Here is a 22,711-nt window from a genome sequence, read left to right as displayed (position 1 = left end):
AAACCATCGCAAGAATAGAAAAACCAAACACCACATGTTCCCCCTCCTAAGCGGCAGTTGAACAATGAGAACACATGGACACAGGGAGGGGAATATCACACACCGGGGCCTGTTGGGGGTGGGGGAATAGGGGAGGGATAGCATTATGAGAAATACCTAATGTAGATGATGGGTTGATGGGTGCAGCAAACCACCATGGCACGTATATACCTATATAACAAACCTGCACATTCTGCACATGTATCCCAGAATTTAAAGTATAATGAAAAAAAAAGGACCGGGCGCAGTGGCTCACGCCTGTAATCCCAGCACTTTGGGAGGCCAAGGTGGGTGGATCACGAGGTCAGGAGAGTGAGACCATCCTGGATAACACGGTGAAACCCCGTCTCTACTAAAAATACAAAAAAATTAGCCAGGCGTGGTGGCAGGCGCCTGTAGTCCCAGCTACTCGGGAGGCTGAGGCAAGAGAATGGCATGAACCTGGAAGACAGAGCCTGCAGTGACCCGAGATTGTGCCACTGCACTCTAGCCTGGGTGACAGAGCGAGATTTTGTCTCAAAAAAAAAAAAAAGAAAAAAAGAAGATATACATCAACAACAATTTTATTGAAGCAATTTTAAGCAATACATTTTTCATTTCCCTTTTCATTCCTTTTTCATTTAAGTTCCTAGGTATGTGTAAAATAATCAAGTTAATATTTATAGTGTCACATTTTAAATCACAGTAGCACTCTGACAAACCTGCCTGCCCAATGGACAGAATGGGAGTTATCCAATCATCAACCATCATCAACCACAAATATGTATTTATTTATACCTTGTTTTCAGGATTCTGTGTTAGACCCTTGAGTTGCATTTATATTATGCCTTTAAAATCAGCTTCTAAATGGGCTTCGTCTCATAGTCCACCACAGTGGAATAATGCATTTATCACATTTTTTCCCTTTGCTTCAATGACACTAACCTCTCCTTCTAGTTCTATGTCTACCTTCTAACCTCAGGCTCTTCTTCCTCATTCTATCCTTAAATCTTCTCCTTCTTGTTCTTTTCCAAGTATGTCTCTTCTAGGCACTCACTAGGCAAGCTCAGTTACTCTCCTTGTTGACCCATCACCTCTAGATGGGTGATTTCTAAGTTTATTGCTCTCTCCTAACTTTGAAGCCCATATTTTTAACAGTTCCACTTGGTGTCCTACTAATACTTTAACATGTCTAAAATCAAAGTCATCCTACCACATAAACCTGCTCCACTCTAACCTCACCCATTCATATATTAAAACAACAAATATCTATTGAGTGATAGTTTATATATGTCATGGTGCTAAGCTTAGATCCTACCCAAAAGCAGCTGAGAGTCTAGAACAGTCAACAAGACTAGTATCTTTGTTCAATACCTTTATTATAGCACATATTTTTGTTGTGGCGGGCTAATCAAGATAAGTAAAAGATAACAGTAGAAAATAAGACTGGAATGGATTATTGAGATCAGAATATTGACCTTATTCTGACCTCAAGAACTGAATTCTTATTTTAATTATAGGCTTAATTCTAGCAATTTGATTTTGTATAAAATGGGGAGCTCCAAGAAGTTTTTGAGCAGGAGAATCTCTACATTCCATTTTCAGAGGCTGAATCTGGCTAGAATGCATAAAATGAATTTAAATGGAGAAGTATTAGAAAATAGGTCACACAGATCTATGAAAGAGATTATCTTAATCTGAACCCATATAGTGAGAGATTCAAACTCAAGGCTTTTCACAGCCTGGCTTTGATCAGTCTATAGAATTTTGTCTCACAATACAATACTTTTAGGCTTATCAGGTTTCAGCACACTGGACACTAACTATCACTGAATACATGCCCCATCCTGCCCAAACTGTTTTTCAAGGCCTAGCTCAAAAACTTTTGGGAAATAATTTTCCGATTTCCCTCAGCCAAAATGAAATGTTCCCACAGCATTTTATTTGTAATTTACTGATGCCATTTAATCATTCTCCTGCCAAGCTGTAAACTCCTTGCAGTAAAGGATTATGCATTATTTGCTCTGGTTTTCCTCAAACTTGGCACACTTCCTGACATATATGAAGCATCTTATTTATTAATATTGGGTTATATTGGCACAGTGGAAAGTGCACTGGCTTTTGGAATTAGACTTAAGGACTGAATCACTCACTAGCTACATTATTTTAAGCAAGTATTTAACTTTTCTTAAGCTTAATTACCTATAAAATTCCCTACTTCTTGCAAATTATTGTGAAACTTTGAGGTCAATTCTAAAAATCACCTGTAAAAAGCACCTAGCAAAGTATATGGTACATGGTGGGTATTTAATAAATGGTAACTGTAATTATGGCCCTAGGAATTTTTTTTTTAGTCTTAAGTGAAACAGCAGATTTTTTGTACACAGCATAATCTTCGAAGCCTTTATTTCCTCTTCAGGTTTAACTATGGTCAATTATGACTATCCCTGGTTGAGAGAATGTACTCGACAAACATCTGTGACTGCCCACTACATGCTAAATGTTGGGAAAATAAAAAAAAATGGAAAGTTCTCAGTGACAGGGCCTCCTCTCCTTGTCTTTACTACCCAAGAAAGAAGAGCATTGCTGAGTTTCTAGGCCTCATATAAGATACCACTCTGGTACTATATAATTTCATCCTTCCTATATTAATTCAGAAATATTTATTAACTACCCTGTGGCAGGCATTGTGCTAGAAACAAAAATGGAGATGCAACAGTCCCAATTCTGAAGGAGGCATTTCATTGTTTCACTCATGATAGTGTATCTTTGTTTTTACAGTACAAGAAAGAGAAGCATTACTGAGTTTCTGTGGCATATATGCATTCTATTACACTGTATAATTTCATCCTTACCTATATCCTTCTGTATATGAAACTGAGTAAAATCTGATAAAATATTCCAGTCTTTAGTATTTCCTATGTTACTTTTTGGTTTGTGATCTTGTTTCACAGTAACTTGAAGATTTACCATCCAGGTGCCAACAATTCTGGTGAAGAAATAAAAGACAGGTTGCTAGCTCATTAAAGTTTTCTGGACTTTCACCAACTAGTAAAATTAAAATTATATAGTAACTACTATTCTTATTGACAATCCTTTCTTATTTCAGAATTCTTTTAGCAGTCTAAAGTACCTATTCAGCCATCTTATTTGTTTTGGTAATATAGCTAATAGTTCTAAATCACCATTTGTCAAACCCATTAGAGGTGAACTGTAGTTGAAACTGCAAAACTCTGTAACTTAAATGTAATTTCATTGGAATTAATAGAACCTAAGTAGAATCATGGAGTTAGTAGTGAAAATATTTTAATTCTAGCAAAAAGCAATCAACCACTTCCTAAAACAATGTTTTTTTTTTTGTTTTTTCTCTTGGGTTTACTCTCCTCCTCCTTTATGATTTATTCTTACCACAGAACCATTAAGATGTTCTTTGTTTGGTTATACTTACAAAATGTAACCCTGACATCTCTTTTTCTATTATAGTACTTACTATTATACTATTTTTCTGCTTCCAAAATAAGGGAGAATTTGAATCTATGACTGCATAAATTTAAAAACTACCTTCCACTGGTCACAATTCTATGAATGGTTCAGTGAGGATCTGAAATCTAGGTAAGTAATATTTGTACACAGGCAGTGAAACTACAGCAATTGCTGAGTTCAAAAGCTAATAGCTAAGCATTGTTTCACAAACTGCTCTCAGTTCCGAAACAGCAGATATGTATTATCCATACCACTTATTATTTATTTATTTATTAAGAGACCGAGTCTCACTCTGTCGCCCAGGCTGGAGTGCAGTGGCACCATCTCGGCTCGCTGAAACCTCCGCCTCCCGGGCTCAAGCGGTTCTCCTGCCTCAGCCTCCTGAGTAGCTGGGATTAGAGGCATGTGCCATCATGCCAGACTAATTTTTGTATTTTTAGTAGAGACGTGGTTTCACCATGTTGATCAGGCTGGTCTCGAACTCCTGACCTCGTGATCCACCCGCCTCAGCCTCCCAAAATGCTGGGATTACAGGCCTGAGCCACAGCGCCAGGACTAATTTTTGCTTAAAAAAAAAAAAAAATCACATTTGTATTCAAGGTGAGCAAGCTTCAGAATTATTAAGGACAAGGATTCTGACAGAAAGTTAGGTTCAGACCTGGTTACAAATTCAGACACCTTGATAAAGTAGGAGATAGTCTCCAGTATCTGAACAATAAATACCTTTAAATGCAGGGCTTTTTGAGTAGAATAGTGATCACTTGAATCTGGAGAGAGGGCGAGAAATGGGGAGGGATTGCTAACGGGCATTGGGGTTCCTTTTGGAGTGGTGAAACTTCTTGGAATCAGAGGTGACAGCTGCACACGATTGTGAATGTACTAAGTGCCAGTGGACTGTACACTTTAAAATGGTTAATTTTATATGTGAATTTCACCTCAATAATTACTTTTTTTAAAAAAGAAAAAAATAGAGGCTTTTGTGGCATGGATGGACTTTGCTTGGTGAAGGCCCCTACTGTACGGTGCCCAGACATCCGCAGCGAGGTCAGTGAGGAGCGAGTGCTCACTCCCACCTCACACAAAGCCATATGAAAACTTAACAGATTTCCCTCAGCTAAATCCCCGTTTTCAATAACCGCCAATTAGCCAACATTTAACAACATACTGAACTCATTTCTGTATGGGAAAAGAGCGAAATATTCATCAAAACCTTTAGAAAGCAGCATCACCGGCCGCGCAATAGAGAAATCCCCTGGGCGCAATAGAGAACACCAGGGTGGAAATGGTAGAAGCCATTTTTTGTTAAGGTTTTTGTCCTGGGTAGAGGGTATTCGTGAGGATTCAGTCAGCCTCAAACATTACATTTAAACATAGGTGCCTAGCTACGATGATACATTTGCCACTAGGGCAGCGTTGCACCGTGAAAGGCAAAAACCCCTCTAGGCCTCCTCCTGCGGCGACGAAGCTCTCAGTCAAAGCTCACCGCCATACCCATCCGCGGGAACGTTCCTCCACCAGCCGAAGGCGGGGCCTCTGAGGGCACTCCCGCCACACAGCGCGAATTGAACCTCCGGGCTTCCTGGGAATTGTAGTTTTAGTCACGGACACATCTTTTTTATTCGGGCCAGTATGCAGTGAATCAGAAAACTACAACTCCCAAAGTGCCCCGGGGCGGCGAGGGGCCGCAACAGTGACGACTGTGGCAGAGAAGGCCCGGAGGGGCTCTGCGTTGTGTAGTGGCGCTGCTTGGGCCGGTGGCGGATTGCAAGCTGCTGGTTTTGCGCCTGGGGAGAGCGGCGAGAGGATTCGGCATTTTTCGTCGGGATCCCCGCAAGGATGAGTGCTGCCAGAGAGTCTCACCCGCATGGGGTGAAGCGTTCAGCCTCCCCAGACGACGATGTAAATAACAATGGCGGAGTGGCTGAGGGTTGAGGCCTACTAAAGGCTGGAGTAGGCCGGAAGGGTGGTTGGAGGAGGACGCGCCTGAGGTGGCCCGCAGCGGGAGAACCCAGGGAAGAAATCAGAAGAATGAGTGGAAAATGTCTCCCTTAATCTTTATGAGGGTCAGAAGGTTTGAAGAGGCCCACACGCTGAGAGCCGGAGACCTGCGTAGGAAGGGAGATTGAGGAAGGAAATTCTGAGAGGGTCGAGGAGTGAAAGAGCTTAGTCAAGGGATTTCGTACGTGCGTTTTGGGGGGCCGATGAGGGTGCTTTCTCGGGCCTTTGTACTCAGGATAGAGACGGCAAGACTCTCCCTGTTTTGGGTTCTAAATGTTCCCGTGACAATGTCGAAATGTTCGTGCACATTTGTACAGATTTTTCCTGCCTGGATGATTTTTACAATGTGCTGTTGAGAGTTAACTTTAGCTGCACTAGTAAGGTTAAACCGAGAATAGTATTGAGCCGAAAGTTGTGCCACGGGTGTAATTTGGTACTGGCTCTGGTGGTGAAGTCTAAGACGTTGAGACCTAGAAGCCCATTTTGATGTCGGATATTAATACTTCGTTCTTCTTACCTCGTCTCCCCATCAAATGCCGTTCCCTTTCCCAGCCCCCACCTCATAGGTTTTAATAGCGAACGGTTTATCCCTTAAAGTAACCCATTAAATATTTACTGCAGTGCTGGATGTTGGGAATTCGGAGAGAAATATGATGCTTATTTTAGGCTTTTTTGTATATTTGCCCTAGCTCCTAGCGCAGTGTCATGGAAACGGTAGGTAACCAGTAAAGGTAAAACTAGGTCCTTCATACAATGTCTTCATACAGCGTCTTGGCAACGTTGATGGGGAAAATTGTTGGAGAGGGCGCGGAGAGGTCGGTCATCTTTAAGGAAGATGAAGGGATATCTAGGTTTTTTTCGGTTTTGTTTAAAGTACTGTCAATTTCTGAATACATAGAGCTTTAAATTTTTCGATAGTGCATTTTAATGCTTTTCATAAAATTTTAAAAGCCCACTGAATACTACTTTATAGCAAATGAGATGATGTTAAGACCTACCCCTGTGATGGGAGGTGGGGCGAGGACCGGAATATTAAGGGTCTTTAAAGGAATCGATTTCAGCTCTGCAGAAAGATTAGCAATCAATAAAGATTTGGGGATGAATGGGCACCTAGAGAAGTTTATGCTTGCTCTCTGTTCTTTCTGCTACTGGCTTTTAGATCTTGTTAATATGGTAATTCAGGTTTTGTCAGGAATTGATCCACACTTTTGAGTAACCTGGCTGCCACCTGAAAAGCTGTTACATTGTTTTCCTCCTGATCTTTAAATGTGACTTGATTGCTAGGATGTCAGACACCTGTTTGGAAATATCTTTTAGCGTGACAGAAAACTCCAGGTGATATGAAATTTAACAAAGTTAAAGGGATTAAGTCATTAAGTTTACAGCTTCGGAAGAGATCAGTTTAAACTAGACGACCTTTAAGACCTTTCCCAATCATATAAGCGTATCTTTAAGTACCTGGGTTTTGTTTTTGTTTTGAGACAGGTGAGACAGGGTCTCTGTCGCCCAGGCTGGAGTGCAGTGGCACGGTCAGTGCTCCCTGCAGCCTCCGCCTCCCTGGCTCAGGTGATCCTCCTGCTTCAACCCCCTCTTCCCCCACCACCACCACAGTAGCTCGGACTACAGGTGTGCGCCATTACACCCGACTAATTTTTTGTATTTTTAGTAGAGACCGGGTTCTGCCACATTGCCCAGTCTGGTCTCCAACTACTAGACTCAAGCGATCTGCCCACCTCGGCCTCCCAAAGTGCTGGAATTACAGCTGTGAGCCACCTTGCTCAGCCAGTACTTAAAAAAAAAATTTTTTTAACTATAAGTAATACATTCATTAAAATACCTCCAAGCTGTTGTAGGAAAAAGAAAAACTAGCAGGCCGGGCGCGGTGGCTCACGCCTGTAATCCCAACACTTTGGGAGGCCGAGGCAGGCGGATCACGAGGTCAGGAGATCCAGACCATCCTGGCTAACACAGTGAAACCCCGCCTGTACTAAAAAAATAAAAAAAAAATTAGCCGGGCTTGGTAGCGGGCGCCTGTAGTCCCAGCTACTAGGGAGGCTGAGGCAGGAGAATGGCGTGAACCCGGGAGGAGGAGCTTGCAGTGAGCCGAGATGGCGCCACTGCACTCCAGCCTGGGCGACAGAGTCAGACTCTGTCTCAAAAAAAAAAAAATCTAGCTATAATATATAGTTGGGAAACAGTTTCTAATGAGCATCCACGGTATATGAGAGATCATTGAAGTTTTCTTATGCCCATTGACCTCACATCTAATTGAGGTAACAAAACTTTTTAATATTAAAAGTAGATACTAAATCACAATACAACTCTAGAAAAACGCTAACAATGTAGGAGTAAATTCTAAGAGTCACCAGGGTATGTATTGAGGAGGTAAATTGATTGCAGTTCTGTAGTAAAGGGTATTAAGGATGAAGACAACTTAAAAGTAGTTTCATTGGCTTGGAGTGGAGAAATGAAAGCTATCTTATAGGAAGTGGGAAAAGTGGGGAGGTTAATTTTAGTAACTGCTAAGGAACTCTCTTAAAATGTATAGTGCACCCACGTGCTTTTCAGAATGCAGCATTTGGGCAACTTTAAGGCAGCATGCAGCAACTGCTGTACTTTAAGGCAGGGATCTCCAACGCCTGGGCCACAGAACTAGGCTGCACAGCAGGACATGAGCTGTGGGCCAGCCAGCAAATCTTCATCTGTATTTACAACCGCTCCCCTTGGCTTGCGTTACCACCTGAGCTCTGCCTCCTGTTGGCATTTGATTCTCATAGGAGCGTAAACCCTGGTGTGAACTGCACATGGGAGTGATCTAGGTTGCATACTCCTTCTGAGAATCTAATGCCAGGTGATCTCTGTCACTGTCTCCCATTACCCCCAGATGGGACTGTCTAGTTTTAGGAAAACAAACTCAAAGCTTCCACTGAGTCTACATTATGGTAAGTTGTATAATTATTTCATTATAGATTACAATGTAGTAATGATAGAAATAAAGTGCCCAATAAATGTAATGCACTTGAATCATCCTGAAACCATCACATCCTCTCAGTGGAAAAAGTGTATTCCACGAAACCAGTCCCTGATGCCAGTCCGGTCCCGAAGTGCTGCTTTAAGGTCTTTGAAAAGAAGAACTGGCAGGACTTAATGTTATTTCCTTAAAACATTGGGATTAGAAGTTGTAGATGACAGGGTTATTTATATAAACACTAAAGATATTTTACTCTTTTAATAGAAGCAGAATCAAGAAAGTTGGTTTTTACACAATTTTTTAACTTCTATACATTTTTATAACTAGTTCATAGACCACTTTCATCTGTCTCATTTGATCATGGACAGTATGATGTGGAAAAAACACAGGATGGTCAGAGGATCAAAGCAAGTCACTTAGCCTCTCTGTGCCTCAGTGTCTTAAGACAGTCTTTTAAAAAGGCATCTCTTTATAGATAAGGAGTTAAAATTAAGTTAAATGTCAGATTCTGGCTTAGAGAGCAAGTGATTTAGTGATTGTCAGAACTGAAGCTTCACCATTACTTTAACTGTATTGAGCCAGAAATAGTTAAGAACTAAATGGCCTATAAAAATATATGAGAGGGTCACATGGAAAGAAGTAGAGATTTGGAACTTAGGGAACCAAAATTATGACAGCATATAAGCCCTTCCACTAATGAGAATTTAGAAGCGCAAATGGGTCCAGGTTGGTACAAATGCTTTAACTCTCATATGCCCAGGGGAAATAGTGTTTTTTTTAATATTAGTCTTTTACAAATAATTTTTAGAAATAATAAAGGGAGATAGTGCAAAACAACTTTATTAGGAATTTTAATGTGAATTTAACAATAGCAAACCGAAACTTACATTCTATGTTTTCCTGATTTTGATGTACATATAGTCATCCTTCAGTATGCTAAATGTGGGGGATTGGTTCCAGGACCCACCCACCTCCTTGGCAAATCTTGCATACTCAGGTTCCGCAGCCAGCCCTGTGGAACCTGAGAATAGGAAAAATCAGCCTTCCATATACTTGGGATGGATCTGCATTTGGTTGTAAAAGAAATCCACTTATAAGGGACCCTTGAAGTTCAAACCTGTCTCGCATTTTGCATCATCAAAATACAATACTTGAGGAATTTTTGAAACGTTCTATTGCTTACAATTTTGTGTTGAAGAAGGATTTGTCATCCTTGCTCCATAATTGCAAAACATTTTTATTTTTAGATTATAAACTTAATTAGAATGATAAATTCAGTGAATATTTTTATTTCATTTTCCTTCCAGTCACCTTGTGTACACATCTGCCTTCACCCTTTGTCCATTTGCAACCAAATCAAGTAAACTTTGATGCATAAACATTGTAAAAGATGAGATAAAACAGTCACACCTCCTTTTAGAAAATGGGCTGATCCTGGCTCTTAATGTGAAATATTGCAAGATGAAGTCCTTCCTGCTGATGGCTCTCCCAGTGAGAGTACATTTCTTGTTTGTCTTTTTTTTTCTTTTTCTTGTCAATTCTTGGGTGGGAGAAAAGCCTTCTAGTATTTCCTCATCCAAACTCGTAGTCTGAGATTTTTGCAGTTAATTTTATCATCATCATTAGTCTAGAATACGACTGCCTGTCATTTTGCATTCACCTTCTTCGTCTAATAATGGTTAATGCCTTCTGTCAGTTTTTTCTCTTTGCCATTATGAATAGAAAATGAAAAATTGTGAATTCCCATCTGTGTTCAATGAAAGCTAAAAGTAGACAACAGGTATGATGTCTTGAAAGATGATGATGAAATACTTTGGACAATACAGTGAGAAAACTAATATCTTAAAAACTATTTTAGTTATTTTTAGCATAGTTGAGAAGAATGAATTATAAATAATGAACTGTTAAAAAAAACAACAGTTTTTACATTTGTTTCAAAATGTAGGGAAAAATATGCTCACTAGGATTCCATCGTATTTCTTAGATTTATAAAAGAGTTCAGTGGACTCATTTGATAATTGCAAGATAGCTGAGTTTTAGTCTATTATTTTAAAAAATAAGTTTTCTCTTTGTTCTTTGGAAGACTTTTAAGAAAGAATAAAAGTAATGACATCTCAATCCTAACAAATAACTAGAACTGCTTAAAAAAAAAAAAAGGCAACTGAAAAGTTAAAATTTTCTCTCAAGTTAAAAGTTAGCTCACTGATAAAGGCAGAATTTTTAACTTCAACTAACAACTGTGGCTGCCATCTAAGTTCAGAGTACTAGGTGCTCTAGGACCCTGCAAGGCAGTGGGTCTCAAAGTGTGGTCCCCAGATAAATAGCATCAGCAATCATTTAAGAATTTGTTGAAATTCAAATCCTAGAGCTCCACCCCAGACCCACTGAATCTCTGGGGCTGTAGCCCTGCAGTCTGTTTTAACAAGCCCTCTAGGTGACTCTGATACAGGCAAACTTTTGAGACTCAGCTCTGGCTGTAGAAGAACTAAAGGATTCTACTGTGAGGTAATAGAAAAGGAGTAAATTTGAATGTGATGAATATGCTTAATTTCCAAAGCAAGAAAAATGAACTCTGTTTATAGTTACAACTGACGGGAAAAAAACTTGAGAGTTACAGGTAGACTTTAGATTTTGTAATACTTATTTTTATGCAAAAAAAAATTAATCAACCAATTTTTTTTCTAGCTGGGATCTAGCAATTGGGAGGCAGCAGACTTGGGTAATGAAGAGAGAAAACAAAAGTTCTTGAGACTTATGGGTGCAGGAAAGGTAAGCATCAGATGGTGAGCATTTTTACCTTTTCTGTGAAAATATTGCCCTTTTTGTGTATGCTGAGTAAGAAGGACTGAATATACTTGGACTCCATTTTCCTGTTCTGTGTGATTTCTTTTGGCTTTGGGAAATACATATGGCCTAACCAAGCACATAAAATTTATATTATTTTTGAGCCACTTCTAGGATGCTCTGTCCTTAAAGTTTAAAGACTGTACAGAAAAAAATTTGGTTCAAGGAGGCTATATAGGAGAAAAGAGATGTCAAAGTTTATGATTTGCCATATGTTGGCCCAGTGGTTTGACAGAAGATATTTCTTCTGGGTAGGTTATCTTGTGGGAACCTCTGGCCAAAGTGTAAAGCCTGTCATATTTTATAGCTCCCTCCAGCCCTTGAAGTAGTAACCACAGGAATATCCTTTATCAAAAACCTAATTTTAAGACTACACTTTCAGAGATTATTTCTATAGTTTGTTACTAGATAGAGAAGTTTCTCTGAATGTTTAGAACACCAGGGGGAAAGAAAACCTTAATTTTAAAAGTGTTCAAGATACTTTGAAATGCCTGTCAGTTTGGTTAACGTTAATGGAAGGTACAGTTGACCCTTGAGCAATGTGGGGTTTAGGGGTGCTGGTTCTGCAGGCAGTCAAAAGTTTGCATATAACTTTCGACTCCCCAACAACTTAACTACTAGTAGCCTACTGTTGACTGGAAGTCTTACTGATAACATAATTATCAGTTAACACATATTTTACATGTATTATATCCTGTATTCTTACAATAAAGAAAAGGAAATGTTATCAAGAAAATTATAAGGAAGAGAAAATAATTGACCCTTCATTAATTGGAGGTGGATCATCATAAAGGTCTTCATCCTCATAGTCTTCATGTTTTGAGTGGGCTGAAAAGGAAGGATTGTCTTACTGTCTGGGAGTGGCAGAGGCAGAAGTAAATTCAAGTATAAGTGGATCCACACAGTTTAATCCTGTGTTCAGGGTCAACTATATAAAACAAGTGCCAGGAAAATATCTATTGTAAAAACCTTTCTTTATCCTAGCAGTTTATACAGGGATCTCTAGATACTTATTTTTTGTAAGCAAGTAAACTTATTTTCCTAACATTGTCCCAACAGTCTTCCTACAAACTAAATTGAAAAGAAATAGGAAAGCTTTTTTTCTCTCTTCTTAAGCACCTTAAAATGAAATTCTGCTCTTTGTTTTGTTATGCACATGGGAATACGTTCATTCATTTTCCCAAAAATTACAGACTACCTACTACTGTGCTGGATCCTCGGTGGTCATATAGATCAATAATACATGTTTGAAGCTATTATGTAATGGAGGAAACCAGGTAATAGCAATACAGAGTTGTAATTGCTGTGAGAAAGCCATGCACGTAGTGCTGTGGAATCACAGAGGGCAGCTAACTCTGGTTTAGCAGTGCAAGAAAGCTTCCCCAAAATAGAATTGATCTGAATCTCAAAGGATGAGAAGGAGTTAGCCAGACTACAACAATGGGTTTGGGGATAGAAAGAGGTCGTGTAAAACACTGAGACCTATTTAAATAAAGCATTTGTATAATATCATTAATCGAGATTTCCCAATTTGTAATTTGTCATAGAAAATAGTCTGCAATTTCTCTTGTTTCATGCAAATATATTAAGTCCTCACTTAACATCCCTTGTGGTTCTTGGAAACTAACTTTTAGCAAACTGACAATAAAGTTGTTTCACTGTAACACTGATAAGGAGGAAAATTGTTTTCATTATAGGTTGTTTCAACTAAAATCAGTTAAGGTCGAAGTTTCCAAGAACCTATCATTGAAAATTAAGTGAGGACTTAAAAGATTTGTTAAGGATATGTAAGGTAAGTGTTAGTTTAGGGGCCATATTCAACTTAGTAGAATGAAAATTATTCAAGTACTTAGGAAGAACATCCTAATATAAAATATATGGAAGTTGACTAACTAGTAAATAGGTTGTTCAGCATAGATTAAATTCATTTTTTTTTTTTTTTTTTTTGAGACAGTCTCACTGCAACCTCTGCCCCCCCGAGTTCAAGCAGTTCTCTGCCTCAGCCTCCCGAGTAGCTGGGATTGCAGGCGCCTGCCACCATGCCTGGCTAATTTTTGTATTTTTAGTAGAGACAGGGCTTTACCATTTGAACTCCTGACCTCATGATCCACCCTCCTTTGCCTCCCAAAGTGCTGGGATTACAGGCATGAGCCACTGCGCCTGGCCCATAGATTAAACTCTTTGTGAGGCCAAGATTGTAGATTTGATCTTCATATGGGGTGTTTAGATTTATTCCATTTTGTGGCCACAGAGTGTATTTGTAATCCTAGCCGGCTATCATGAATATTTTATTGGTCACAGGAAGAACCAGCTAAGAACATATGAATAGATCAGTGCAATACTATCATCATCCTGGAATAACTTGATGCTGTTATATTAAAATATTGTTAATGGCTGTCAGTTTTGCAACCTAAACAAGTAACACACTGAATTATTGATTTGCTTATGTGTTAATGGCACATAAAGCAATGAGCATTAACACTTGAAGTTTTTCAGTAGTATCATTTTTGTGTATGGAGACCATCTGCCATTTTTTCACAATAGGAAGGTTTGTTACTGTATCTTCACAGATGATTGGTTAAGTTTGCTTTCCAAAGTCACATTTATTCTCACCTTCACATGGTGTTTTAATGAGCACTTATGAAACTAAATATGAACCATAAAGAGTGGATTGGACTGATTAAATTGAGAGTAATTATGCAGTTTAATCAGTAGGTAATATTGAATCAGATGTATTTTTATGTTTAGAGTACAGGATTGTTTTAAATTGTTCTTTTTGACAAGTTGAGATTAGTAGTTTATTGTCAAATAGTAAAGAGATAGCTAATGATTGTGATATACTGTAATAAGATCTATCACTTTATATGATACATTATAAGTTTTAATTATTTCATTTTTGTCTGGCCAAATCTCATTTGCTTTCTCTCCATGAGATATACTTGAGGCAGCAGAAAGAGCAGGTGAGAAGTTAAAGCAACTCATTTAACTGGCCTTTAGGAAAGAAAATGTTTAGATTGACTCAATTTTCTAGTTATCTATTCATCTTATTTAAAATTCCAACCTGCTCTACTCCTTACTCAAGTCTGTTTTGTTTTAATCACACTTAGTACCTTCTAACATAGTATAAATAGTGATTACATTTGCCTGTCTCCCTTCCCCATTCCTACCCTTGCTAGAATGTAAGGTCCTTAAAGGCAGAGATTCTAATTTAATCTTTTGTCTTCACTGTGTCCCAGAATAGTTTTCAGCACATAGTAGATACCCAGTAAGGTTAAATTAGTGGTCTCAAATGCTAATACATTTTCAACCTTCTTATAGAAAGAACATACTGGTCGTCTTGTTATAGGAGATCACAAATCAACATCTCACTTCCGAACAGGTAGGAAAGTAAAATGTAATTAAAATGGAAGTGGTAAATTCAGAATATGAAGTATGTGTTCATGTTTCAAGATATTCTACTTTGGCATGTAATTGTGTAAATTATTAAAATATTAGAATTGGAGCTGGGTGCAGTGGCTTAATGCCTGTAATCCCAGTTATTTGGGAGGTTAAAGTGGGAGATTCACTTAAGCCCAGGAGTTTGAGGCTGCAATGAAGCTATGATTGCACCACTGCATTCCAGCCTGGGCTACAGAGCAAGACCTCATCTCTTAAAATTTAAAAAAAAAGAGGAGAGAAAAAAATGCTGGGCACCATGGCTTATGCCTGTAATCCCAGCATTTTGGGAGGCTGAGGTGGGCCAATCACTTGAGGCAAATCACCAGCCTAGTCAACATGGCAAAACCCTATCTCTACTAAAAAAAAAAATTAGCCAGATGTGGTGGCTCACACCTGTAATCCCAGCTGCTTGGGAGGCTGAGGCACGATAATTGCCTGAACCTGAGAGGCAGAGGTTGCAGTGAGCCAAGATAGCACCATTGCACTCCAGCCTGAGCGACAGAGTGCAACTCTGTCCCCAAAAAAAAAAAATTAGAAATGTGTAATAGGTAAACATGTTACATATATAAAGTATCAATTATCATGTACTTTGATTTTTAAAAGATGAGAGATTATATGTCATGATATTCTAACCAAGAAACTAACCTTTTTCTGTCTCCATTTTTACTGATTCAGAACATATAGTTTAATTGTAGTGAGGTTTTATGCCTCAACTTGTTAACTCTGGTATGTACAGAATTTTTGTTCTTTGTATGTTAGCATATAATGTCATAGTTGGCATTTGGTTTTGTGTATTCACTAAATTTTGTTTTAAAATCTTTGAAGAATATAAACTAGTTGCAGAGCCTGAAGAAATAAGCTTTTAAAATAATTTTAGGGAAGAACATTTTTAAATAAAAACTGAAAATGAATTTGGGTATTTGGTGTGCTGAAAAGTGAAAATTTTGCCTATTTAAAACTGACCCTAATCTTGGACATTATTAATAAAAGGCACATATTAATAAAATACACATTGACCTAGATTATGTTTAACAAAACTTTAAATTATTTAAATTATGCTAACACAGCATATGTGGCACATTTTAGAAATTCATAGATCTTTTATTTTTCCAGTGTTAAACAATTACTTCAAATTGATCTGTATTGCTACATAAGGCAAAAAACAATTCCTAAACTTTGCAGAATGGAAAAATATTTCAACTGCCACATTTACTCTTTTAAAACTGAGAGCTTTAAAGCAGGAGCTCCCAATCCCCGGTACCCCTCCCTGGCCTGTTAGAAACTGGACCACACAGCAGGAGGTGAGTGGCACGCAAGCCAGAGAAGCTTTATCTGTATTTACAGCTGCTCCCAGTGGCTTGTATGGCCACCTGAGCTCCGCCTCCTATCAGATCATTGGCAGCATTAAATTCTCATAGGAGCATGAACCTTATTGTGAACTGTGCAAGCCAGGGATCTAGGTTGTGCCTCCTTATGAGAATCTAAAGCGTGATGATCTGAAGTGGAGCTGAGGTGGTGATGGGGAGTGGCTGCAAAAACAAATTAACATTAGTAGAGAGGCTTGACTGCACAGAGACCGTAATCAACTGCTTGCAGGCTCATATCAAAACCCTCTCAGTGAGTGGCAAGTGACAAGCTGCATCTAGTGGCAGGTTTTAAGTCAGAATCTGACATTTATTTAATCTGCATGTGGCCTGCCCATTATTTATTTACCACTTCCATCCGTGCCTCTTTCCTGCACTGTGCATTTGTCTCAGTCACAGCTTTGGTAAGCCCACAAGCTAACCCTAGCCAAAATGAGTAAAAAAACAAACGTCCTTGGAGAGCTTCTTTGCAAAGGGGGAAAGACCCAATGATGAGAGAACAGAAGACTCTAATACTGCCAACAAAGAGAAAGCGGCATTTAAAAGAAAATATCAAGAGTCCTACTTAAATTGTAGGTTCATTGCAATAGGTGATTCACATTCTCCAAACCTGCTTTGTCTAATATGTGATGACCAGCTATCCAGAAGAGCCATGAAACCTTTAAAAGTGCTTCACCACGTGGAGACTGAGCACCCTGCATTAAAAGACAAGCCTGTGGAATTTTTCAAAAGAAAAAATGAACGCAAAGAACAGAAGTAATTATTGAAGGCCACCACTTCATCAAATGTGCCTGCAGTGAGAGCATCATTCTTAGTGGCTAATCACATTGCTAAAGCTAAGAAGGCCTTTACTAGTGAGTTGACTGACTTAGTAGTAAAGTCAGTTGATCCTGCCTGCTGCAAAGGACATCTGTTGTGAACTCTTAGGAGAGCCTGCAGTTCAAAAGGTGGCACATGTTCCTCTTCTGGCTAGCACCATAACTAGATGAATTAATGAAATAGAGGATATGAGGCACAATTGTTAGAATTAATGAGTCACTGTGGTACGCAATCCAGGTTAATGAGTCTACCGGTGTTGACAACAAGGCAACAATGCTTGTTTTTGTGTGATACATTTTTCAGGAGGATGTGCATGAGGATATGTTATGTGCACTTTTGTTTTCAACCAGCACCACAGCTGCAGAACTATTCAAGTCTTTAAATACATATCAGGAAAACTGAATTGGTCATTTTGTATCGATATATGCAGGGATGGAGCAGCTGCCATGACTGGACAGCTTTCTGGTTTTACTACTCAGGTCAAAGAGCTTGCTTCTGAATGTGAGTCTGTGTACTGTATCATCCATAGAGATGCTGGCTAGTTGAAAAATGCCACCTGAACTTACCATTTTGTAGGATGTGATTAAAATTTTCAACCACATTAAAGTACATACCCTTAATTCACATCTGTTTATGTAGCTCTGTGAGAAGATGGACACAGAGCACACACGTCTTCTCTTATACACAGAAGAGAGATGGCTTCCTAAAGGTAGGTCACTGGCCACAGTTTTTCAGTTACAATAGTTGCTCCAGAGATTTCATTTTAGAAAAAGTCACCACTGGCAGCACATTTCATTGACACAGAATTGGGTCACAAAACTTGCTTACTTGGCCAGGCATGGTGGGTCACGCCTGTAATTACAGCACTTTTGGGAGGCCACGGCAGGCAGATCACCTGAGGCCAGGAGTTTGAGACCAGCCTGGCCAAAAATACAAAAATTAGCTAGGCGTGGTGGCACACGCCTATAATCCCAGCTACTCAGGAGGCTGAGGCACGAGAATCACTTGAGCCTGGAAGGCAGAGGTTGCAGTGAGCTGAGATCATGCTGCTGCACTCCAGTCTGGGCAAGAGAGCGAGACTCTGTCTCAAAAAAAAAAAAAAAAAAACTTGCTTACTTGTGTGACATATTCAATCTGTCACCTCAGGGGAGAACAAAACTGTGTTCAAGTTGGCAGATAGAGTGGCTGCATTCAAAGCCAAACTGGTATTATGGGGGCCACAAGTGAACATTGGGATTTTTTGACATGTTTCAAACATTAGCAGAAATTTTAAAAGAGACTGAGCCAGGACCTTTTTTCTCCCAGCTGGCACATAATCACCTATCTCAGCCTTCAGAGAATTTGAGTATTATTTTCTAGCCACAAAAGAGCCCCGAACTGGGAAGGAATGGATTCACAACCCATTTGTGAATAAGCCAGGTGAATCGACTTTGTTCATGCTAGAAGAGGATCAGCTGCTTAAGATCACAAATGACGTTGCCCTTAAAAGTGTGTTTGAGACAACTTCACATCTCCATACATTCTGGATTAAAGACAAAGTGGAATATCCTGAGATTGCCACGAAAGCACTGGAAAGCCTGCTTCCATTTCCAACCTCCTGTCTTTGTGAAACAGGGTTTTCTGTAGTGACAACAGCCAAACAAGATTACGGAGTAGACTGGACATAAGCAACACACTTAGGGTGTCACTGTCTCCCATCACCCCCAGATGGGACCGTCTAGTTGCAGGGAAAACAAGGTCAGGGCTCCCACTGCTTCTACATTGTGGTGAGTTGTACAATTATTTCATTATGTATTATGATGTCATAATAATAAAGTACACAATAAATGTAATACACTTGAATCATCTCAAAACCACCACCACCCGCCTCCATGGAAAAATTGTTTTCCACAAAACCGGTCCCTGGTGCCAAAAAGGTTGGAAACTGCTGCTTTAAACTTTAAGTTGCTCTGATAAACTTGATAAGCAAAGAAAGGCATAAAGAAGAGTCAGTACATGACCATTTTATTTAGCCATTTGCTGAACAGAAGTGCCTAGCTTTTTTCACTGTTTTTGTTCAAAGATAGATAATTCCGTTTGTTAGAGAGTTTTTATTAGGTGAATAGAAAAAAAACTTTCAGGATAACATGTACTTATTATATTACAAGTAAGCTAAAACATTTAATACCCAAAGTGCTTAGTAATAAATATTTATGCTATCTCTACATCAGGCATTTTATTGTCTATTAGGTAACCACCTATGGCATAAATTCTCAAAATTCATAGTAAAATTAGTCACAATTAGATAAATCAGCCCTGAGCATAATAGCATCTGAATTATGGGTTTTTGTGTAAATTATTAATTTGACTGAAACATAACTAAAGTATCCTGGATGTGCAGGGGAAGAAGACAAGAAAATTAATGAAGAACTGGAGTCTCAATATCAGCAAAGTATGGACAGTAAATTATCAGGAAGATACCGGCGACATTGTGGACTTGGCTTCAGTGAGGTAGTAATTAACTTATTTTCATTGGGAAGATAATTAGTTTTCAGTTTGGTACCATTTATTGCTGTTAGATTACCCTAGCAATCAATCCCATGTAGAAAGCTTTCTGTATGTAGTTATCTTAAAAATAATTGTATATGCCCTACTGGTCTCTGTAGATAATCAGGAGAGATGTTTCTAAGGATTTTGTGTGGAGTTGTTTTTTCTTTTTTTTTTTTTTTGAGATGGAGTCTCACTCTGTCACCAGGTTGGAGTGCAGTGGTGTGATGTCTTCCACCTCCCAGGTTCAAATGATTCTTCTGCCTCAGCCTCCTGAGTAGCTGGGATTACAGGCACCTGCCATCATTCCCAGCCAATTTTTGTAGAGATGGGGTCTCACCATGTAACCAGGCTGGCCTCAAACTCCTGACCTCAGGTGATCCCACCCACCTTGGGCTCCCAAAGTGCTGGCATTACAGGTGTAAGCCACCACACCCGGCCTTTTTTTTTTCTTTTGGAGACAGTCTCTGTTGCCCCAGGCTGGGGTGCAGTGGCTCGATCTCAGCTCACTGCAACTTCCACCTCCCGGGTTCAAGCAATTCTGCCTCAGCCTCCCGAGTAGCTGGGATTACAGGTGCACGCCGCCACACCGGGCTAATTTTTTGTATTTCAGTAGACATAGGGTTTCACCATGTTGCCCAGGCTGGCCTTGTACTACTGAGCTCAGGCAATCTGCCCGCCTCAGCCTTCCAAAGTGCTAGGATTCCAGGCTTGAGCCACCATGTCCAGCCTCACCTGGCCTGTTTCTAAGGATTTTAAAGTGTGTTTTCTAAAAATGAAAATTCTGCTTAATCATTAGAGCACCTTTTTTTCCCCCTTTTTTGAGACAGGTTCTCACTCTGTCACCCAGGCTGGAGTGTAGTGGCACAGTCTCACTGCCACCTTAGCCTCCTGAGGACCTGGGATATAGGCCTGCACCACCACGCCTAGCTAATTTTTGTATTTTTTGTAGAGACGGAGTTTTGCTATGTTGCCCAGGCTGGTCTCAAAACTCCTGGCTTCAAGCAATCTTCCCGCCTCCCGAAGTGCTGGAACTACAGGCGTGAGCCACCACGCCCAGCCAGGACACATTTTTAATAGGCATGAACAACAACATGCTCACAAGTTAAGTAAAATATTTCATGTAAGTTTAAAATAATGGTTTAGGAGAGCCTTTTTTTTTTTTTCAGTTGTTTCCTAAGTGATCTCTTTTTATATTATGAATTTATGTGTGACTACTGTTTACTCCAAAGTAATGCAATGTGCAAAACATTGATAACTCATTTCTACATAAAGGTCAGTGGTTAACATGCCTTACTAATTTAAAAAATTGTTTCTTTTGGGAAAATGTAATACCGTGGTTTTCAAACTAGGGGAGGGGAGATAGGTGTGTGATCTTCAGAGCACCTCCCCTCTTGTTTTCTTTTGTCTTTTAAGAAATGGAGTCTTGCTCTGTCACACAGGCTGGAATGTAGTGGCATGATCATAGCTCACTACAGCCTTGAACTCCTAGGCTCAAGCAATCCTCCCACCTCAGCCTCCCAAGTAGCTAGAACTACAGGTATGCACCACCATGCCTGGCTAATTTTTTTTCTTTTTTCTTTCTTTTTTTAGTTTCTCTCTCTTTTTTTTTTTTTTTTTTTAAAGAGACAGAGTCTCACTATGTTGCCCAGGCTGGTCTCAAACTTTTGGCCTCAAGCAATCCCCCTGCCTCTCAGCCTCTTGAGTAGCTGGAATTCCAGCCACAGGTATGAGCCACTGGGCCCAGCCAGACAGAGCTCTTTCTTAAAATTCTACTCAAGTCTTAAAGCTGTTGTTCTAATGGCTACAAAGTAGAGTGTTTCTAAGACTGACAGAACTTGACAGTCTTTCTCACATTTTGTATGGGCTAATGTTTATTTTTAAAAGAGCCTATTGATTGATGTCTTAGGTAGAAGATCATGATGGAGAAGGTGATGTGGCTGGAGATGATGATGACGACGATGATGATTCACCTGATCCTGAAAGTCCAGATGATTCTGAAAGCGATTCAGAGTCAGAGAAAGAAGAATCTGCTGAAGAACTCCAAGCTGCTGAGCACCCTGATGAAGTGGAGGATCCCAAAAACAAAAAAGATGCAAAAAGCAATTATAAAATGATGTTTGTTAAATCCAGTGGTTCATAACTCCCAAACGCTTAGTCTTTGTATTAAAAGTAAGCCTTATTGTTATAATGCACAGTGGAGGACTGCTTATAGAGCACAGACCTTTGTATTATAATTTTTAAAAAGGCCCTTTTAAATAATTACAAAGAGTGTTTGCTTTCAAATGCCATGGGTTACACTTTTATGGGCATGACTATAACCATTTTTGTAAAGAGTAAGAGTTGTATAAAATAAATAAATACAGTACTCAACTTCCTTTCATATTAGCATCATCAACCCTCTAATTCACCTTATGGGGGAAATGCTTCTTTTTGTTTGTGATAGCTGTTTTATCATTTCCTTCATATTTTTCTCTTATAAAAATGTATTTGATACTGTGATCTGTTCACGAAAAGTATTCTTTAATTATTCTTTGTTATAGTAGAGCTGTTCATTATGGATATTTCTGCTGCCAGTCACAATCTAAATTAATTTTGGCAAAAGATTGGGTACTTAGTTTCCTGTTACTGAGTTAGCTCTACTCTTTTGGACCAAAGCAACATGAGAGCAAGTACTTTTCACACTTGTTAAGATGGAGTTATAACTGTCATACATTTGGAATATTATGATCCCAAGTAGTCTTTTTATAATTTGGATTATATCGTATGTTAGATTTTTGATAAAATTTGGCCAATTTTTACAGAAGAAATTATTTCTCTGATCATTTAGTTCTATTTAGAAATATGTAAAACTGGATTTTTTTTTTTTTTTTAAGTAATATGTGACCAAAGTTAATTTTGTCCCAAAGGTCTAAATAAAGAGCAGTTTCCCATATTTGGCTGTGATACCTTTATCCTCATTATCTACAAATGAGGAACAGGCTTACTGATAAGAAGCTGAAACAAGAAATTCTCTTCATTTTATCCCAGTGCTATTTTATTGATTAATTACTAAAAAGTATTACTTTCTAATTTTATTGCTGTTTCTGTTGGTGTGAGAGTAGAATCATCTGACTGCTATAAGGTGGTTGATTTGTACAGCTCATTAACACAAATTGCATTATGAGCTAGTAAATGGATCTTTGGATAATTGGGTCCAAATTCTTAATGTTTTTAAGTAACAAGTTCAAAAGGCTTTAGTCACACCTGT

At 39.1% G+C, this 22,711-nt stretch overlaps 2 protein-coding genes across 22 annotated transcripts in view; one reads left to right on the top strand and one right to left on the bottom strand.

The window, feature by feature from the left end:
* SOX6 (SRY-box transcription factor 6) overlaps positions 1-5,036 on the bottom strand; it is a 792,566-nt gene extending 787,530 nt beyond the window's left edge. For 15 of the 20 annotated variants that reach the window (XM_055282287.2, XM_055282273.2, XM_055282280.2 and 12 more), the window contains exons 1-2: positions 4,225-5,012; positions 2,874-3,007 (exon numbers count right to left, since the gene is read on the bottom strand). The gene's annotated coding sequence lies outside the window, so the exon portion shown is untranslated. Of the gene's footprint in view, positions 1-2,873; positions 3,028-4,224 lie in introns of those variants that run through there. The other 5 variants (XM_055282289.2, XM_055282290.2, XM_055282291.2 and 2 more) reach the window with 3 other exon arrangements.
* On the top strand, positions 5,020-22,396 carry C6H11orf58 (chromosome 6 C11orf58 homolog). 2 transcript variants are annotated; one of them, XM_055282307.2, is made up of 5 exons: positions 5,020-5,400; positions 11,156-11,239; positions 14,633-14,693; positions 19,316-19,425; positions 21,371-22,396. In XM_055282307.2, exons 1-5 carry the CDS (start codon positions 5,338-5,340, stop codon positions 21,602-21,604), a joined length of 552 nt encoding a protein of 183 aa, XP_055138282.1. In that variant the 5' UTR covers positions 5,020-5,337; the 3' UTR covers positions 21,605-22,396. The 2 variants fall into 2 exon arrangements, with proteins under 2 accessions (XP_055138282.1, XP_055138283.1); XM_055282308.2 differs by lacking the exon at positions 5,020-5,400 and adding an exon at positions 7,650-8,441.
* The last annotated feature ends 315 nt before the right edge of the window (positions 22,397-22,711 follow it).

The sequence above is a fragment of the Symphalangus syndactylus genome, chromosome 6 (assembly GCF_028878055.3).
Source record: "Symphalangus syndactylus isolate Jambi chromosome 6, NHGRI_mSymSyn1-v2.1_pri, whole genome shotgun sequence".
NCBI lineage: Eukaryota > Metazoa > Chordata > Mammalia > Primates > Hylobatidae > Symphalangus > Symphalangus syndactylus.
Note: the sequence above shows the minus strand (reverse complement) of the source record. Positions and strands in the feature narration are given on the sequence as shown.